We start from the raw sequence: 19,165 nt of genomic DNA, 5'->3' as shown, positions 1-19,165 counted from the left end.
CTGAGCTCGAAGTTCGCTCTGAAACACTGTCTGGTCCTCAAGTTTAAGAATATTTAAAGTACTTTTTTATTTTAAAAGATTAAGCATATTAACTTGCATTATACCATATATATATATGTGGGACACAAATGGTCCCCCTTTGTAGAATGACACTATATTTGAAGAGTTTGGTTACAAAATTATATGATAACTCCGTTTTTAAAAATGTTCAAAAATCATGTTTTTTATGATGTTATCATGTTTTTATTGTGTTAGTTAGCTGTATTTTTTTAGTTATTATGGCTTATATCAAAACAAACCAACTGCAGTTTGATTGATATTGATTGAAATGTACAATAAAAACTGTTTTCTTTTTAAAAGGAGTTATCTCTTTTTTTGGAAATAAACTCTTCATTTACAGTATTTTAAACTGTACATGTAGATAGGCCTGTTATAAAAATTGAAGTTCTTATATTGATTATCCGGACTAATATTTCTGTATATATTCTATGACGTGTTTTTAGATTGTTTTCCTGTGTCGTCTGTAATAAAACATAGCCTAACATTAAAGTTGATTGTAAAATCTCTTTACTTACGTTTTACATGGCAAGACTATTTAGTAACAAAATAATAACTCCACTTCTTTAAGAAATATATAAAAAAATGTTTTATTAGCAATTAGGATGTAGGCAGCGACTATGAAACAAATAAATAATAAGGACATGGGGATTAAAACACCTTTTATTTAATGTTAAAATATTTCATATTTATATTTTTTGTCTTGTGTTTTGTTTGTAGGCACTTTTATTGACAGTTTCTTTCCTGTAATCATAAGTTAACAAGCGTTACTTCCTCTGTGTGATCACATGATCTGAATCTGGCCAATCACAGCTGCCAGAAGACAACACAACACAAAATCAACTATTCGTGTTTATATACAAATACAATTTGGCATAAATAAAAATGTGAAATAAATGATAAGTGACCAGATAGATATCATAATTTATTGGAGTACAGTATTTTTGAAAAGTTAATATAAATAACCAATATAAATGTCAAAATATACACGAGAAGAAAATAAAATGATTGCAGAATACTGTCTGCAGCACCATGGAGAAGTCGCCTGACCCCTCCAGAACGCACAAGAGTGTGTTGTTTTACAAGCATGTCAGTTGCATGTATCTAAATACACACGCACACACTGAAATGTCAATTTGTTTCAACTGTGACAATTGGTGACGAACTGAAATTCCTGCCAGTTGTCTATGTGCTATAATTTAATTGGGTTTTACGTGAGATCCTCGCGATGCATCTTCCAGGGTCGCGAGCATATTGAAGTATATTAAGCCGACGTATAACATAACTTATAAAACACTGTTCATATAAATTAGGTTTGTTCTGAGCAAACGCAAAAGTACTTATGAAGCGAGCACAAACATACACCTCAAGGCCTGCAACATACTGTAGATGTCAACGCACAGATTTCAAGGATTGACCTCGGTACACGGGTGACCTTCACATGTATGTGTCATTAAAACCGCACGTGGTAGATGTATGCACACATTTAAACTGACTCGCTCAGCAAGATTTTCTTCAAACTGTTGACAGTAGTTGACCCGAGACCCAAAACTGACGGCATTTCGTGCTGGGTTTGCTTTCATTGCGTTATGGACTGCGCTTGCAGAACGCGAGGACGCACGCGGGTAATGAAGATTGTGTGTTACACCGAGTATGTTTCGGGTCTCAACACGCCCGAACACATGCACCTGCACATGAAGGAGGTAGAGCGCCATCTGAAACAAGAGGTACAAGTACAGATTCGGCTTTTCAACAGAAAAACCTTGTTTGACACTGTAAGCATCGATATCGTGAGATCTAACACTCAATACACAAGGTATTGCACGTTAAGGATCGTTTGTGTGTGAAAGGCCCCCTAGATTTTCCTCTGAACCCCCACGCACAACTGAATGAATAACACACGTCTCTCAAAACATGTCTCGGGCTCCGGAAGAACTTGTCCATCTCTGAAAGACATTCCTAACAGCGTTTGTTCTTCCTGTGAGACTCCACAGGACCCGTGAGAGAACACCCCGCAGTCGTCCAGTTCACCAATGGTCTGACATAACATTTGAAACACGGGTCCTTCTGTGATTTCACAGAAAGCAAACGGGGCCGATCTCCAGCTGCCGCCGCTGGTCTGATGGTTGAGAGGGATCCAGACCTCGCACGCTCACGATGGGAAGCTGGTACGTGTCCTGGGTCTGAAACATGAAGCGGGACTGATGCCATCTACCATCACGGACCTGTGAAGAGAAACGCATGACGAAATCGCTGAATCTACAGCCGGCACTTCTTTCATTCAGATTCAGATCCCTCAGTCGCGTTCTCTCACCTCACAAGTATCCAGAAGCCCGGGAGGTCTCGGAGATGAGTGTTCCTCAAACACATGACCGTTCCAGCCCTGGAAGCGCAGAGGAGGAGGTGTCTCCGTGACGACAGTTGCCGGGTGGTTGTAGCAGTGAAGGGAGATGGTCTGAGTGGCGTTGACGCTCAACAGGTGCAGGAACTTCATCTGGACTTTTCCAACATCAAACTTGGTCTGTAAACCAACCAGAGGAAAGTTGAACACTACAGGACACGACTGAGCTCATGTAGACCCGATCAACACGTCACACACACCTTGTCTGTAGTAAGAGGGTGCAGGCAGGTCTGTCCACCTGCTGTGAAGTTGCAGAACACCTGGATGGCATCCGATGTGCAGCCCAGGTTTGGATCTACCCAGAACATTCCTGACCAACACAGACGCAGATGATTTGTGCATTCTTTCACTGTACTGAGATGACTGCAGTAAAATTGCTTTGAAATAATGCACACTGATGCAAGTGCTATAGAAGAAGATGATGCTTGAAGAAGCGCTCACCGTCACTCATCTTGCTCCGGCAGTCCAGTAGGTCTTTGCAGATGCGCACAGGGTTTTCTCGTGTGCCCGCTGGAGTTTTCATGCTGGTAACGATGCCGTTCAGATACCGCAGGGTTCTGAAGATCTCAGCATTCTGCTGGAGAGGAGATGCATCTGTGTTCTGATAACTCTGAAGAGAAGGATCAACATGTTAGCTTAGCAATCAAACAAACACACACACACACACACACACACACACACACACACGCCTGTGGATCTTATTTTACACGATGAAAAACTGAAAAGTTTTTCCTTTGCGTTTTTGAAAAGTTTCACATACACATGACAGCGTTATCAAAACGGTCTGCATTTACATGGATCCAGGAAAATGGATAAAATCGCAGTAGTATGCACGCCAGGCCAGTGAGTGGCGATGCACATTTATAAGCCAAAAGTGCTTTTTAATACCGTTGGTCGACGTATATGTGTGTTTAAAGTCTGGCGAATGTAAATAGTGTGTCTCCACTGGTCCACATTTTGCTGGGGAAACATTAATACATAGTCAAGCAGCGAGAGCTCACAGTTTGTTACTTATTGTTTAGGCTATAGTCGCTCGGCTGACCGCTTAATACGCATGCGCGTGACGTCATCACTTTCAGAAAGAGCCGTCTTGCAGTTTACACGCCATGCGTTCCAATTCGTCTACATATAGTATCCCTAATAGTATGTACTGTTTTTGGTTGGAATAGTAGGTACCTATATAGCGAATGCTAAATAGTCCACCGTTTATTGTATTTGCTTTTTAATAAAGAGAACAAAACAAATGTTTGCCACGTTTATTTACTATTACATTTATTATGTTTCATAAAATTACTTAATATATTTAAAATAAAACACTGTAAATCGGATGTACACTCAAAATCAAAATGCATTGTGGGTAAAAAGTAGTAAATAAATGTAGGGAATGAGTTGTTCAATTCGGACAACACTACAAATGGCGGACACCCGATATAGTGCACTATATAGGAGATAGGGGGCGAATTCAGACATACTGTTGGACATACTAACAGGAAGCGGAAGTGGCCGTTGTTGCCTAGACAACATTGTGACCAATATCGGTCACACACATGAAAATACAGCTCTTCTTTCCATTAAGGTATTTATTGATTCATTATTTCCTATGTAATGTTTACTGTATACTTACGTTTGTTCATTTAGTGACGCATCAGTTATATCATTTATTAATGCAGTGGAGCGTCACTAAACTCCGCCCATACTCGCGGTGAGTTGTGGGTAATATCAGCCGTAAGAGTCTGCATCATTCTGCACTTCCAATTTCTACTGGAAGTAGTCGACCATCCGGGAATCTTTGGAATACTCTTTTCAACACACTACGATTTGGGACATGACATACTAACGCAGGAACGGAACCGAAAACGGCGGCGTTTTCAAAAACGTGCACTTCGAGACCCGTTTTCAAAAGTTTGCCTTTTCAGTCCCCCATAACGCCGTTTTCATGTAAATGAACAGCCAAAACGCATAAAAAGTTTTTGTTTTTTAGTTGAAAACGGTCTCGTGTAAACGGCCTCTTAGAAACACAAAAACCTTATAAGCAGAAAGACAGAGAGAGCGAATCATTCAGACATTGTTTGCTGTGCTGGTGCTGTTGATTTAAAACTGAAGGTTTGTAGGGCTTTGAAAACAATCCAAGTTTGTAATAAAATGAAATCTGATGGTCGTAAAATGTGATTTTTTTCATCTCATCTGGAGCGTTTATGGAAAACAGTTTTTCATTACAACGTTTCTGTGATCCATCAACGATAACAGCGTGAGGTTAGATGAACATGATCACAGTAATGATGAAAAATGTTTTATTTGCTACTCTAAATAAAAACTCATAATGAAATGTATGAAACGGTTTATGGCAAATGTAAAGTGTTTATCAGTGTCATCCACTCGCTCTTTCAGAAAAGAAGCTTCGCATTTAGTTTGTGTTTTTCACATTAAAAAGTTCTTTTTTTCCCGCTGTGTATTCCACTTGACTGCATGCAGCGAGTACAGTATAGAAAATCAGAAGTTCTTTTGTGCATAAATAAATGGAAATAAAAAGTATAATCCTGTCTACCTCCAGGTGCGGGAAAGCATCAGACTCCATCAGACCCTGAAAGGCAGTGTTCACATTGATGCGTCTCTGTGGGACGAGAGAACACATATGAAGTCAAACAAACATCTTCTTGCATCACAAACAAACAATTCATTGTGTTGATATTTCAAGATCACGAGATGGTTGTCACAATAAAACACGATACAGTCACATGAGGTCTTACCGATGGACCGGCTAAACCTGGAGGTCCCTGTCAAAAACACAACACAGAGACAAGTGTACCTCAATATCCACTAAAGTTATAGATTATTATAAACATGATGACGTCACATGTCATATTCTATAGTCATATTAAAGTCTTTGGGAGTTTTTTTATTGTCCACTAAATCAAAACGTATCATCTCTCAGATGTTATGAGTTACTGTGTAAGCTGATGTCTACGCTAACTATGGTCCTGAAACGCATCACTAACTAACAAACAATATCAGCACACAAACAACAACAGTTGAAATGTTTATATTCTCACTATGAAAACATACCTGCGGTCCCGGACTGCCCTGTGGCCCCTGAGGTCCCTGTTAAAACAAACATTTACAGTGTTATCACACCATCTCTGGAGTAAACAGAGGCCATGATGACAGTTCACAGATCACCTCTTGAAGTTAAAAACAGAACGTTTCGATAATCGAGTCACGCGTGTAATTCAGCAGACCTGCATTTTCATGAGACTTCTGTGGAAGCTATTCCCAAAGTTTCAGATTTTAAAGGAGTGATTCATCAAAACAATTCAATCCTGTACTTTTGGGAGCTTATTCTAACCCTCGTGTCATTCTGACCTCGTATTTCTTTCATTTTCCCCTGTGAAGCACAAATGAATTTTGAGGAGAAAGGCCGAGCATCTCTTTCTAATGCAATGAAAGTGTTGAATGGTAATAACAACTCCAAAGATGACAAAGTGTTGAATGGTAAACTTATTGCGTTAAAGACAAAAAATCCTGTTTTCTTCATTGATGCTCTATAAAAATGGTGTATTTTTCATATTAAGTGACTGTTTGCAAACACCTGCAGTAAACAAGTCAACAACTCATCAGAAACTTCACAAAACTCTTTTCTGGAACTCGGTCTCTTTGCGTTGTTCGTAAAACAAGTCACAGGTTTGGAGCAACAAAAGAGTGAGTACTATTCTTCATTTGATTTAAACTGTCTTGAAGAAGTGAACAGGTATTTGTCGATGACCAGATGAGGCGTGTCAGTAACGGAGTGATGTCGCCCCCTCCGGTGGGAGTGTGTACCGCACCCTACAGAGAACAGATTCAGTGTGTGTGAATGCTCATCTTTCCTGACTCTCATCCTGCTCACGGGAGGATGTTATGTCACTGAAGGGAATCGAGCAGTTCGAGCACTCGTTCAGTGTTATATAAAGTCTATTTTTACACACTGAGCAGAGGAACGTGTGTGCGCCGATGATAAATGTGTAGAACTCTGATCCGACTCCAGACTCAACAGCCGTGAGAATATCAGATGACAGATCTTACCATCTCACCCCGGCTTCCTTTAAGGCCTCTGGGACCCTGAGAAAATCAAACACATATCCTAATAAGCACACTTTTTTATAAGCACTGCTTGAAATCTGCTGAAGCTGTAACTCACAGGCTTTCCGACCGGACCGATCATTCCTGACGGACCTACGGGACCTGAGAAACCCTGAGAAAGACATGAGAGACAACATGAGAGGAACTGAGATGCGAAGAGGCCGGACGAGAAAAGGAGACTTAAAGACATCAGTAGCGACTCACAGGAACACCAGCGGGCCCTTTGGGTCCATGAACACCAGCCAGACCCACATCTCCACCTGGACCCTGAAACCACCACACAAAAATCAAAGAGGTTTCAAAGCTGAACCCTCCTAACAACGAGTCCAGAGTTTTAGATGCTAAAAAATGGGAATTACATCTCTTCTCGTGTGTTTGTGAACAAATGGTGCAAATTAGCAGAAAGAAATGTGAGAATCGGGAAAATCAATCCTATTATCTGTTGCTGTTCAGGGAAAGTTCATCCAACAATTCTGTCCTCATTTATTCCTCCTCAAGTGTCTGTAAATCTAAGTCTTTCATCAGTGGAACACAAAAAGAAGATATTTAGAGAAATAGTTGATGGAGTTCAGTGTTGTTTGATGATCAACATTCTTCAAAATATCTTCTTTGTGTTGACATGACACAAGGAGGAGTAAATAACGACAGGATCTTCATTTTTGGATAAACTCCAGTTGTAGACAGGTAACGTCTTCAGTTTGATGTGTAATGTCTGTGGCAGTGTTGTTAAGGTTTTGGGTTCTCACCTTGGGTCCTGGGAATCCCTGGAGTCCCACCACGCCGGCGTCACCCACCTCGCCCTGCAGATAATAAAACACAACAACATGAGTCCACCACACTGTACACACACTGACATTTCAACCTTTCTGCAATTTTACATTTTCACATAAACCACATTTACTTTGATTCAAGAGCTTATGGGAGCTAAAACACGTATGTGGTTTGTCACATGTGATCCACACACAGTCCGGGTATGTGCACGATCTGTTGGAAATCTCCGGGTGAGCGCTCAGAAAATGATATTCCCTCTCAGTACTCCTGGAATTCCAGGTCGGTTTCAGACTTTGTTTGAGTTACGTAAGAAATAGATCATGTTTTTTTTCTTCTTATTTATTCAGCGATCCCGTTACACCCCCTGCTGAAGAGACTGAACAGACACTTACATAATCATCACATCCTTACGATCCGTCACGATGACGCTCGAGCAACTCAAAACACACTGTCAGAGTTTGATCTGAGCATTCAGAATGACATCCACTTCCAAAAATCAGTTTTATTGGGATTGCAAACCACATATGGATGTACTTTTTATTCATACACTCTTCACAGCGATGCCAGATGTTCTCTCTTTCTTATGGTCATAATCTGAAGAACCTGTGATTTTGTAAACAGAAAGGTTCTTTGGTTGTTAACGGTTCTTTGTGGAACAAAAGAACCTTTTGAAGCGCCTTGATTTTTAAGAGTGCATCACACATTAACGCGAAACTTGTCTCCGACATCAGTCTCACCAACTGGGATGTTATTGTAGAGATAAAGGTCAGGACTGGGGTTTTTCAGTAGTTTTTAAAGGGAAATTCTGTCATCATTTAGTCACCCTCAGGTTGTTCCAAATCTGGATGAATTTCTTTATTTGGAAGATATTTGGTAGAATGTCAGTAACCAAGCAGATCTCGTCCCCCATATACTGCCATAGTAGGGAAAATAAATACCATGGGAGTCAATGGGGGATGAGAACTGCTCGGTTACTGACATTCTTCCAAATATCTTCCAAATAAAGAAATTCATCCAGATTTGGAACAACCTGAGGGTGAGTCAATGATGACAGAATTAAACATTCTGGGCGAACTGTTCCTTTAACTCTAGCATTTGTAGTAAAAGTATGGTTGTACAACTAACAAAACAAAACATGGTTACTACACTTTTACTGTAGTAAACCATGGTAAATCACTCACTGGCTGTCCTTTGGCTCCTGGCTCTCCTGTCATGCCCTGGTCACCCGTCGCCCCCTCCATCCCTCTGATGCCCGCTCCACCTCTGTCACCGGGTAAACCCCTCTCGCCCTGCACACGACACAACCAAAGAACAAATGAGGTCATGATCAGTTTTCAGTGGCAGTATGACATAACCTCACTGTGTCACGCGTTTGATTGAGCAAGTAGTGTCCATTCATCATCTCAGAAAGTAATACACTTCTGTCCATGTGAAAAAGTGTTTTTGACCTTTAACCCCGCTGGCCCTCTCTCTCCCACGACACCGGGAAGTCCAAGCTCACCCCGAGGACCAGGAAGCCCCGCCCTCCCCTCTGGACCCGTATCACCACGCTGACCCTGCAAACACACAACAAACCAAAAGAGTTCCTGTTTAGTGTCTGGGCCAAAGTGTGTGTGTGTGTGTGTGTGTGTGTGTGTTTGTATTCTTTATTTCACCCTCACCGTACGCCCCTTTGATCCAGGGACACCCGGTAACCCCGGAAGACCAGTTAGCCCGTCAGATCCTGGGTACCCCGGCGTCCCTCTCAGTCCCGGCAAACCCACACGACCCTGAAAAATGATGCGTGAGATGCATTTATCACGAGACGGCAAATGTTGAGGGTTTTAAATCACATCACAACAGAAGAGACAAAAAAGTTCATTTTGTCCTCTCACCTCCAGACCTGGCGCTCCAGGAGGACCTCGGGATCCTTTCTTACCAGCGAGCCCCTAAACACACACACACACACACACACACACCCAACGCTGACATCATTCCATATCCTCACAATCACCAGCAGTTCAATTCTGAATGAAAAGAAACGTTTCTCCATTAGGCGATAAATAATCATCTATGACATCGGTGGAATTCACAGCCATAATATTTTCTCATTCCTCCGTTTATGTGAATAACAGCAGATAACATTGAATTAAAGACACGGTGGGTGGCCAAAGTCTCTCCAAACTGTTCATGAGATTTGTTTGGTCTTTATTCAGGGAGAATATGAATGATGGATGGAAAAACAAGCACCTTTACACAACACAAACACACAATGACTGACATTCATTCTTTGGTTTTGACATTTTTAGATGATGGTCATTGAGCGAAATAGTATAGAAGCAAACTACTTTCAGCATCATAGATATATATATACATAGACGCCTCATTTGCATATGTTTCTATGGGCTGTTATATGCAAGTCATCTGCCGTATTGGAACCGTCAAAGCTGGTGTGTGAACACATCAATGACATCTATTGATAAACTAACACGATACAACAAGACAAACAAAGTTTAATTTAAAAACCTGTAATATAGACATAAAGCGTTAAAGCAAACACAACACACACCTAATGTTCATGCACACAAACCTGAATTCCTTTCTCGCCCTTGGATCCTTCCTGACCAGGTAGCCCTGGAGATCCCTAAAAATATAAATCCTCTTGAACGTCATTCTGTAAGCAGTTCTAACACAACACAGCGTGTTTCTGCTAGTTTAAACCGTCTGATAAAAACACACAACTCAATGTTACTGGAGCCGTTCATGTCATTCTGCCGGCGTGCGGTATATTTTAAGATCATTAACATGGATTTATTCAGCAGACACTCATGTTTCTTCTGTAGACAGAGTCCAGGATCCACCCCTCAAGAATGAGGTGAGAATAATGAGAATCATTTCATTAGAAAAGTACGCCAACAAAACTCCACTACATGCCTAGACTGCATTTAAAGGAGGGCTCATTGGTGCACCCCTATATAAAAGCTTCGCACCAAACTCAGTTAAAAAACAGATGCAGCCAGAGAAATGTGAAATATATTTAGGCCTAATTGAATCATTAAATGTACAGTAATTAACTTAATTTGACACTGTTGATGTGTTAAACTAGGGATGTAAATCCGGTTGAAAATCGATTATAATATGCAGTGTTGGGTGTAACTAGTTACTAAGTAATTCGTTACTGTAATTTAATTACTTTTCCCTTGAAAAAGTAATGTAAGGGATTACTCTAATTTTATTACACTTACTTCTGATGTAATTGAACTAAATACTGTGTAATATATTCAATAGTGGAAACGTCATCCAAATTATAAGTCTAACTTTAATATGTATGCTTTTATGTGTCCCTCTCACATTTGTATACTTTGGTCAGTTAATATGAAATACTTTATGGTGGTTTCCCGGACAGGGATTAGTTTAAACCAGGACTAGTTTAATTACGAAATTTAAGTGATTTTAACAAACATGTCACACGAAAAACATTACTTGTGTGCATTTTGAGACAACACAATGGCACTGGTGTATTTTAAGATATGTCCGTGCAAGTTGTTATCAGTTTGGACAGCTCTAAGATTTATTTTAGTCCAGGACTAGTCTTAATCCCTGTTCATGAAACCAGCCCTTTATGTAGTTAATTATTTGAATGAAGTAAATAAGTCATTTCATGTCTGTCCTTGAATCAATTCTAATCGAGGTTGATGTAGGATATAGAAAGTAATTAGTAATAAGTAATGAAATACTTTTTGGAGAGAGTAACTTGTACAGTAATCTAATTACACGATTGAATATGTCATTAGTAACTAGTAATCAATAACTTTTTTAGAGTAACTTACCCAACACTAATAATATGTGAAGATTCAAGCCGGTCGAGATGTTATTTGAACTGCAATACATGTTTTGAACAGCAGGGGCGCTGTGTTTACTGCAAACTTGGAAAACGTGGACATGCTTATATTAATTACTTTATATGTAAAAAAAATCCAAGAAAAGCACAGACAAAGTCTTAGTTTGCTTATTTTAAAGAGATTTTTGTATTACTCGTTTTTATTTGATTTGGAATTTGTTTTAAAATTGCCGTTGAGTTTTGTTATTTGACATACAATACATCTTTATTTTACAAAGAAATGTGCAGCACTTGAGAAATGATAAAAGGGCAGTTGTGCATTTCTAATTCTTCTCAACTCATTTTGTAAAAATTAACCGTGACTGGATCGTATCTTGAGATCAGTATCGTGAATGGCATCGCATTGTGAGCTGAGAGAATCGTTACATCGCTAGTTAAGAGCGTTTTGGAGAGGCAGTACAGGATCTGCAGCTGGAGACTGTATGTCAGTACAGATGCTCACAGTCGACCACACTGCTGTTCATTACAGGAGACAGACTTACAGGAGATCCCTGCTGACCGAGCGCTCCTCGAACCCCTGTGACCCCTGCGTGACCCTGAAACACACACAGACATGAGTATCACTGCAGTGTTGACATCACAAATCTGAATCTGAAACTTCAGGCAAATGTATCGACTTTCCAGATTCACATCCGTTTCATCGACTTTTATTCTTTTCACATCTAAATGGTTTCATCGGATGCACGCGCCTGGCCTGATGTTGACTTCCTGTCTGTGTTTGGTTATATTAAAACAATTTATTTGATATTTACTTCATAGTCATATTTTATTGCATATTAATTGTATTAAATTAATTTAAAACTACTCAACAGTTATAGATTTTTTTGCGGAGGTCTATTGGATGTTAAGTTGGGGCCACATAATGTTCATGTTCATCGTCTATAGACTGTAGAGAAAACATCTGAAGTACACTCAACAGAGAACATGCAAGTGATTGTCAGGGCTGTTCTATTCACTAGTTGCACAAGTTGGCGCCGGTGAGCTTTTGGGATGCCAGAGTCGGCAGACTAATTTCCGGTCGCATATTACTGTATGGAAAAAGGATATGGGTGCAGATATGGGTGTTTTTTAGATAAAAAAGAAGAAAGTAATATATCAGAGATATGACAGATCTTCTTTAAATTGCTGAGCACTTGGTTAAGCTAAAACAACTCGATTGTGTTATACGACGACTCTGGCACCATCTTGTGCAACTAGCCCATTGTATGCGGTCTCTGATGAGCTTACAGTGCTGTTACTAGGGTGTTGCTATGTGTCCAGCCAGTTGTTTTGAGTGTTTTTTATCATGCTGCTATGTGATATTAAGAACAATGATTATTGATATATCGTGTTAATATTACACAAAATGATAATATTGTAAATAATTCTGTGCCAGTATCTGATTGACACTTAAACATGGTGGTGCTTTTTCACCTGTTGTGCTTTAAAGAATGGTGCTACAATGGTTGCTAGGGTGTTGCTAGGGTGTTGTTAGGGCACCGCTAACCTGATATCCAGTGTCTCCTGGTTCCCCACGTTCACCTTTCTCTCCTGGAGCTCCCTGTACACACACACACACACACACACACACACACGCACACACGCACACAAACACATACAGATGCTGTTTTGTTTCTTTGGTGAAGTGTTGTAAATAATGCTGGGTTTATTTTAGAGATCCAGACAGCAACAGGAAATAAAGTAAGAATTAAGACCTACTGGTTCACCTAAGGGCCCAGGAGGTCCGGCAGTCTTACTGTCTTCACCGGGATAACCCTGAGGATAAAACACACAGTCAGTCAAACTCAGACCATAAAAAGATTTTACACACCAGTCTTAACAAATGTATTTGATCAAAGTCAAGTGTCTGAAACGTGTCTGAAGTGTTTTAAGGCTTCCTTGTAAATTTATAAGTCAAACACAGACTTATGTTAAATGGGTATGAGGATAAAACCTTTTCTCCCTTTGGTCCCGGGGGTCCCGCAGGACCGGGCTTGCCAGCATGACCCTACAATCAGAGCAAAGAACTATATAAACAATGAGATTTGATTGGCCAAGCAGAGTTTAAAGAGATCCATGATGATAACAGATATATTTCACTGTCAGCATCTCTCTGCCTGTCTGTTAATGAATGAAGACGATTCTAAAGCATCATTTCTCACCAGAAACATGTGAAACAAAGAGCTTTACAGTTATCGTGTAAATACATCACTCTTGCATTGATGTCTTTAACTCTTGACTTCTGGAGCTCAATAACTAATGTGTGTGCGTGCGTGCATTTGTGTGTGTGCGTGTGCATTTGCATGCGTGTCTTGTGACACAGACAGATATTGTAACTCACTGCGTAACCTTTCAGTCCCGGTTCTCCCTGAGGTCCCATAACTCCAGGTTGACCCTGAAAATAAACGAATGAAACAGATGCAAATGTTCCTACTTCAACAAATAACCTGCTAAAAATAAACACTACATCCTGAAATCCTTAAACAGACGTTTAACAAATGATCCTATGCTGCGAAAAAAACAGAAGAGCTTCCTGGAAAACCATCTGCTTACTTTAAAAACCAGATGAAAGGTTTCCTCAAGTATGCTCACATCTAAAATTTCATCTGTGACTTGAAATCCCCACGAAAACATGACGGCAAAAAAAAAAAAAAAAAACAGCGTAAACTTCTGAATGACCGTGTAAGAACAGCAGATCTGATCCAGCTCAGAATCTCGCATGACATTCATGTAAATCCCATCAGAACGCTTTCATACAAATCTTGCTACTGTCATAACAGAGCCAATAAAAGCAGTCCGAGTCTGAAGGAAAGAGGATTTTTATGATGCTTGGAGATTTCTAGATGTCAACTATTATCTGTTGGGCACTTTGTTGGGCCTGTTGCTGTCATGTGTCGATGGAGCCGCTATGTTGGGGAGAGCAAGACTTCTTTATAAACACATACAAACAGAATTTCCCTTCTCTAGCACATTTCTTTCTTTCTTTCATTCAGAAGTACACCGCAAAAAAATGACTTTCTTACTTAGTATTTTTATCTTGTTTTCCAGTAAAAATCTCTAAATATTCTTGAATCAAGATGCATTTTCTTCAAGCAAAACAATCTGCCAATGTGGTAAGAAAAATAATCTTGAATTAAATCCAATTTTTTTTGGCTTGTTTTAAGCAAAAATTCACTGAAATTACATATTTTTTGTCTAAAAACAAGACTCATTTTCTTAGGTCATTTTGCTCATCAAGAAAATGCATCTTGATTCAAGAATGTTTAGAGATTTGTACTGGAAAACAAGACAAACATTTCTTGCAGTGTAGTTTCTGGCTATAACAGTAATAGCGCTAGAAATGTGCGTTATGTCTCGGCATCAGAAGATGCGGAGGAAGAATGAGCGCGTGATCTTAAAACAGAAAGCACACTAACTGCAGGTCCTCTGGTTCCACGAGCACCTTTTAGACCTCGCTCCCCCGTCTGTCCCGCCTCACCCGATGAGCCCGTTTCTCCAAGGTGACCCGACGAGCCTTTCTCACCCTAGCAAAGAGAGTGAGAGAGAGAGAGAGAGAGACCTTTAAAATCATTTAAACTTCGACACGTTCTGTTGTTTAACTACCTCTGCAGTGACATATACCATGAGTGAAGTATAAACGACTCGTGCTTTGATATAAGATATGCCCACCCTTATATCACGTTCAGAAAAGAAAATCAAGCGGAATAAATCCTCATTAAGAGGAAGAAAACTCCCACAGGACCATACATGGAATAAATGCATCCTTGGAATAGTTTTGCTAGACTTAAAAGCCACGACCGCAGATGCCCGTTACCTTTTTTCCCTGACGGCCGCGGTTTCCTGGCAGACCCGGTTTTCCTTCAGGTCCCTGGTGAAGAAATATCTGCTTTAAGTTCACATTCTCTACATCAGGGCACATGTCAGATGATCTTAAAACTCGTAACGCATCACACACCCGCCTCCTGTTACTTACTGGAAAGCCTTTTTTACCAGCGTCTCCCGGAGGTCCTGGGGGTCCAGAGATCCCCACCTCGCCCCTTTCTCCACCTTCTCCCGTTGGTCCGCGGTCACCTGACTCGCCCTGAGACACAAGAACATGAAAAGAATATTGAAAGGCTGCGCACTATAATGTGAAATATTTAAGAAACGCGAAGAAAAACATTTTATATTGATACCCGTTGATGCAGCACGGCTAAAACTCATTCTGGTTTATGAAAACATTGATTTTCCATCACGCCCCGTGACAGCACATAAACAAAACGTCCCAAAAGAATGTGAAGCAGCTTTCGTTTCTGTCAGATCTCACCTTCGGTCCGTCTTTCCCCTGATGTCCGTCCTCTCCAGGTGGTCCCGGAAGACCCTGAAACAAACATGTAGAATCAGGCAATTCACATGACCATGGCGCAAAGCATGCTGGGATTGTTCCCATATCCCACATGGGCATTAATGACTCACTCTGATGCCCAGTTGACCCGGTTCACCTTCTTCTCCAACAGGCCCAACTTCACCCTACAGACACGCAGAATGAGAGAGACACCGTGACCTCTGGCAGACAACCTGCTCACAATCTAGAATCTCACCTTGACTCCAGGTTCACCCACAGGCCCCTGCTCTCCTTCAGGTCCTGGAGGTCCCTGCGCGTGTACCAAAGCAGAAAAGAATGAACATTTTATTTTAAAATAAAATTGTGGTTCATAAAGAAGTGAATTATTGTGTGATTGAATGGTCTGAAATGTAATGTGTTGTGTTCATCGACACTCTTCAGAATAAGTTTGTCAATTATAAATCAATCTGCAGTTTTTTAAAAGGAACCTTGGGTCTAGAGAGAGATGTACAACTCCATATATGAACAATGGCATTGACTTTATAAATGTGAAATTAAAAAACAGTGTAACTGTCAAAGTATTCATAAACTTTGAACAAATACTTTTACTTGGAGGCTGCCACTTTTTTTGCGTCAAAATCCGTCACGTCAAATGCATTCTCTTAACGCTACAGCGAAGCACACACGTTTTCCATATATTACAGTAAAATATGAGACGTCAAACGTAAGATCAGAGAGAGAAGACATTAGGCTATTGATAAATCAACATCAAAAAGTCTAAATCTGGATGAAATGCATTTTATAATGGCTAAAAACATCGTGTGTATATTAAATTCGCAATGATTTTGGTTATTAATATGTATGTTTGTATATTGTATGTTGTTTCTGACCAACAATATTAAAATGTATGAAAATACACCAAATAGCGTTTTTATTTTCTTTATTTATTATTTTAGCATTATTTATATACACAGTTAGGGCCATAAATATTTGGACAGAGGCACATTTTTTGTTATTTTAGCTGTGTATCAATATGTTTTCGAGTTACAGTTTTATAATAGATATTGTCTTAAAGTGCACACTCTCAGCTTTATTTAGAGTGTATTCACATCCAGATTATCTGAAGGATTTAGGAATTACAGCTCTTTAATATGAAGCGCCCCCCTTTTTCAAGGGACCAAAAGTAATGGGACAGTTGAATCAAAAGATGTTTCATTCACAGGTATGGGCTTTTCCTTAAATAATTTGGTCATAAATGAAGCATGTTAAAGGTCTGGAGTTGATTCTACATGTGGTGTTTGCATTTGGAAGCTGTTGCTGTGAACCCACATCATGGGGTTCAGGGAGATCGCCATGCAAGTGAAACAGACCATAGTTAGATTTTAAAAACACTACACATCCGTCAGAAAGATGCCAGGAACATTAAGAGCGGCCAAATCAACAATTTGGGACATTCTAAGAAAAAAACAACACACCGCTGAGCTCAGTAACAAAACAATCCTGGGCGTCCATATGAGATCAGAGTGGTGGATGATGACATTATCCTCTCCATGATGAAGAAAAACACCTTCACAACGTCCTGACAAGTGAAGAACACTCTCCAAGAGGTAAATATGTCAATGTTTGTCAATCAAAACAATAAAGAGAATACAAGGAAAAAATAGAGAGGGTTCACAACAAGGTGCAAAAGCCTCAAGAATAGGATGGGTACATTAGACTTCTGAAATAGCCGAACAAGCTCTAGAAAGCATTTTTTTGGAGAGATCAAATTAATTTCAGCCTGCATAAGACTAAAAAGAATAAAAGATATGGAGAAGGCTTGGAATATCTCATGATATGAGCATATAACATCTTCAGTAAAATAGTGTTCAGGCAGTGTGATTCCATTTCCATGCATGACGTCCTCAGGCACTGGGTCACTGGTGTTTTTCTGGTGATGTAACAGAAGACAGAAGCATCCAGATTAATTCTTCACTTGTCCGGACGTTGTGAAGGTGTTTTTCTTCATCATGGAGAGGATAATGTCATCATCCACCACTCTGATCTCATATGGACACCCAGGATTGTTTTGTTACTGAGCTCAGCAGTGTGTTGTTTTTCCCCCAGAATGTCCCAAATTGTTGATTTGGCCGCTCTTAATGTTCCTGGCATCTTTCTGACGGATGTGTAGTGTTTTTAAAATCTAACTATGGTCTGTTTCACTTGCATGGCGATCTCCCTGAACCCCATGATGTGGGTTCACAGCAACAGCTTCCAAATGCAAACACCACATGTAGAATCAACTCCAGACCTTTAACATGCTTCATTTATGACAAAATTATTTAAGGAAAGCCCATACATGTGAATAAAACAGCTTTTTATTCAACTGTCCCATTACTTTTGGTCCCTTGAAAAAGGGGGGCGCTTCATATTAAAGAGCTGTAATTCCTAAATCCTTCAACTAATCTGGATGTGAATACACTCTAAATAAAGCTGAGAGTGTGCACATATTGATACACAGCTAAAATAACAAAAAATGTGCCTCTGTCCAAATATTTATGGCCCTAACTGTGTGTGTATATATATATATTATCCTACAGCACCTTATATTTACTGAAGAACTGATTAGTGTCTCTGTGTTCAGTTTAGTTCAACCCTGTCACGTCATCGAAAAAGAACATGGCGGCCTCCTTAGGTTAAAATGAGTATTACATTTTGTTCTCTGAAATGAAAATATGAAAATGAAATGAAAATATTTGATGTGTTTCTAACGACAAATTACAGCATTTACAAGGATATTACAGCGTATTAAGCCATACATCTCTCTATACACTAGATTCCCTTTACGTATGTACCGTAAAAGTCAGGTAAACTATAGTAATACCTCATGGCCTTGCTCTCCATCGGGTCCTGGATCCCCTGGAGGACCTCTGGAACCCTAAACAATCAAAAGCAATGAAATAAAGATAAGAAATTACGCACACAATAAATTAAAGTTCCATATTCATGACACGCGCACACACACAAATGTTCATCAATCTCTTGCGTAAATTCTCACACGAAACTGAAAGAATCCATTTATGTAATAACTGTCTCATGAAGTCTTTACACAGGAGATCTGTTTAAATAAAACTGGAAAATTTAAATTAAGGTTCACAAACCTTTCATCAACTCACAAAGCAAATAAACAAAAGCATTTTGTTCTCTTATTAAACCCTCTCTAACTTTTTAACTGAGGAAAGTGGCCTACATCAAAGACACATTATCAGAAGAAAGCGTTTTCCTCTGAATACTCACAGGTTCACCTGGAGGACCTTTATCACCTGAGCTGCCCGAAAGACCTGCTTGACCCTGCAACACACACACGTCATACATATATCATTCATACAGTATACATGATCAAAATAACCTTACAACATCATATTTCACAAGAAAAATCACAAAAAAGATCTTTTTGATATCTCTGTGATCTCAGTTGTTGCTCTTGACAATGAAACTAAATGAGGACTTGCAGAGTATTACGTCTCTTATGGGTATACGTGTGGTCACTACTCTCTGGATGGGTTAAATGCAGAGGTCACATTTCGGGTATGGGTCACCATATCTGACTAATAGGTCACTTTCACTCACTTTTATAGTTCTCTGAAGTTTCATAAGA

The 19,165-nt window shown here is 39.8% G+C and overlaps 1 protein-coding gene and 1 long non-coding RNA gene across 2 annotated transcripts; both read right to left on the bottom strand.

The window, feature by feature from the left end:
• Positions 1-659: 659 nt before the first annotated feature.
• LOC130545282 (collagen alpha-1(XXIV) chain) lies at positions 660-15,123 on the bottom strand. Its single transcript, XM_057319713.1, has 23 exons — positions 15,019-15,123; positions 14,621-14,728; positions 13,546-13,599; positions 13,159-13,212; positions 12,924-12,980; positions 12,712-12,765; positions 11,708-11,761; positions 9,915-9,968; positions 9,220-9,273; positions 9,007-9,114; positions 8,794-8,901; positions 8,527-8,634; positions 7,321-7,374; positions 6,779-6,841; positions 6,633-6,686; positions 6,518-6,553; positions 5,522-5,557; positions 5,206-5,232; positions 5,004-5,069; positions 2,900-3,068; positions 2,659-2,768; positions 2,372-2,578; positions 660-2,282 (listed from the first exon to the last, which is right to left on the bottom strand). Exons 1-23 carry the CDS (start codon positions 15,121-15,123, stop codon positions 2,133-2,135), a joined length of 1,890 nt encoding a protein of 629 aa, XP_057175696.1. The 3' UTR covers positions 660-2,132.
• Positions 15,124-15,269: 146 nt separating this feature from the next.
• On the bottom strand, positions 15,270-15,777 carry LOC130545042 (uncharacterized). The gene is made up of 3 exons (XR_008961608.1): positions 15,660-15,777; positions 15,511-15,564; positions 15,270-15,285 (listed from the first exon to the last, which is right to left on the bottom strand). It is a non-coding gene; the product is annotated as an uncharacterized LOC130545042 (long non-coding RNA).
• Positions 15,778-19,165: the final 3,388 nt, after the last annotated feature.

Source organism: Triplophysa rosa, linkage group LG21, assembly GCF_024868665.1.
Source record: "Triplophysa rosa linkage group LG21, Trosa_1v2, whole genome shotgun sequence".
NCBI classification, from domain to species: domain Eukaryota; kingdom Metazoa; phylum Chordata; class Actinopteri; order Cypriniformes; family Nemacheilidae; genus Triplophysa; species Triplophysa rosa.
The sequence above is the reverse complement of the archived record's forward strand: the minus strand, read 5'-3'. Positions and strand labels throughout refer to the sequence as shown.

Excerpts from the sequence above, each read along its gene's own strand:
- LOC130545282 (XM_057319713.1), bottom strand. The coding sequence starts at position 15,123 with ATGTGCCCTGATGTAGAGAATGTGAACTTAAAGCAGATATTTCTTCAC. Across the intron at positions 14,729-15,018 it reads GCGGCCGTCAGGGAAAAAAG|GGTGAGAAAGGCTCGTCGGG; the intron begins GTAACGGGCATC and ends TCTCTTTGCTAG. Across the intron at positions 12,981-13,158 it reads CGGGACCAAAGGGAGAAAAG|GGTTATCCCGGTGAAGACAG; the intron begins GTTTTATCCTCA and ends TTTTATCCTCAG.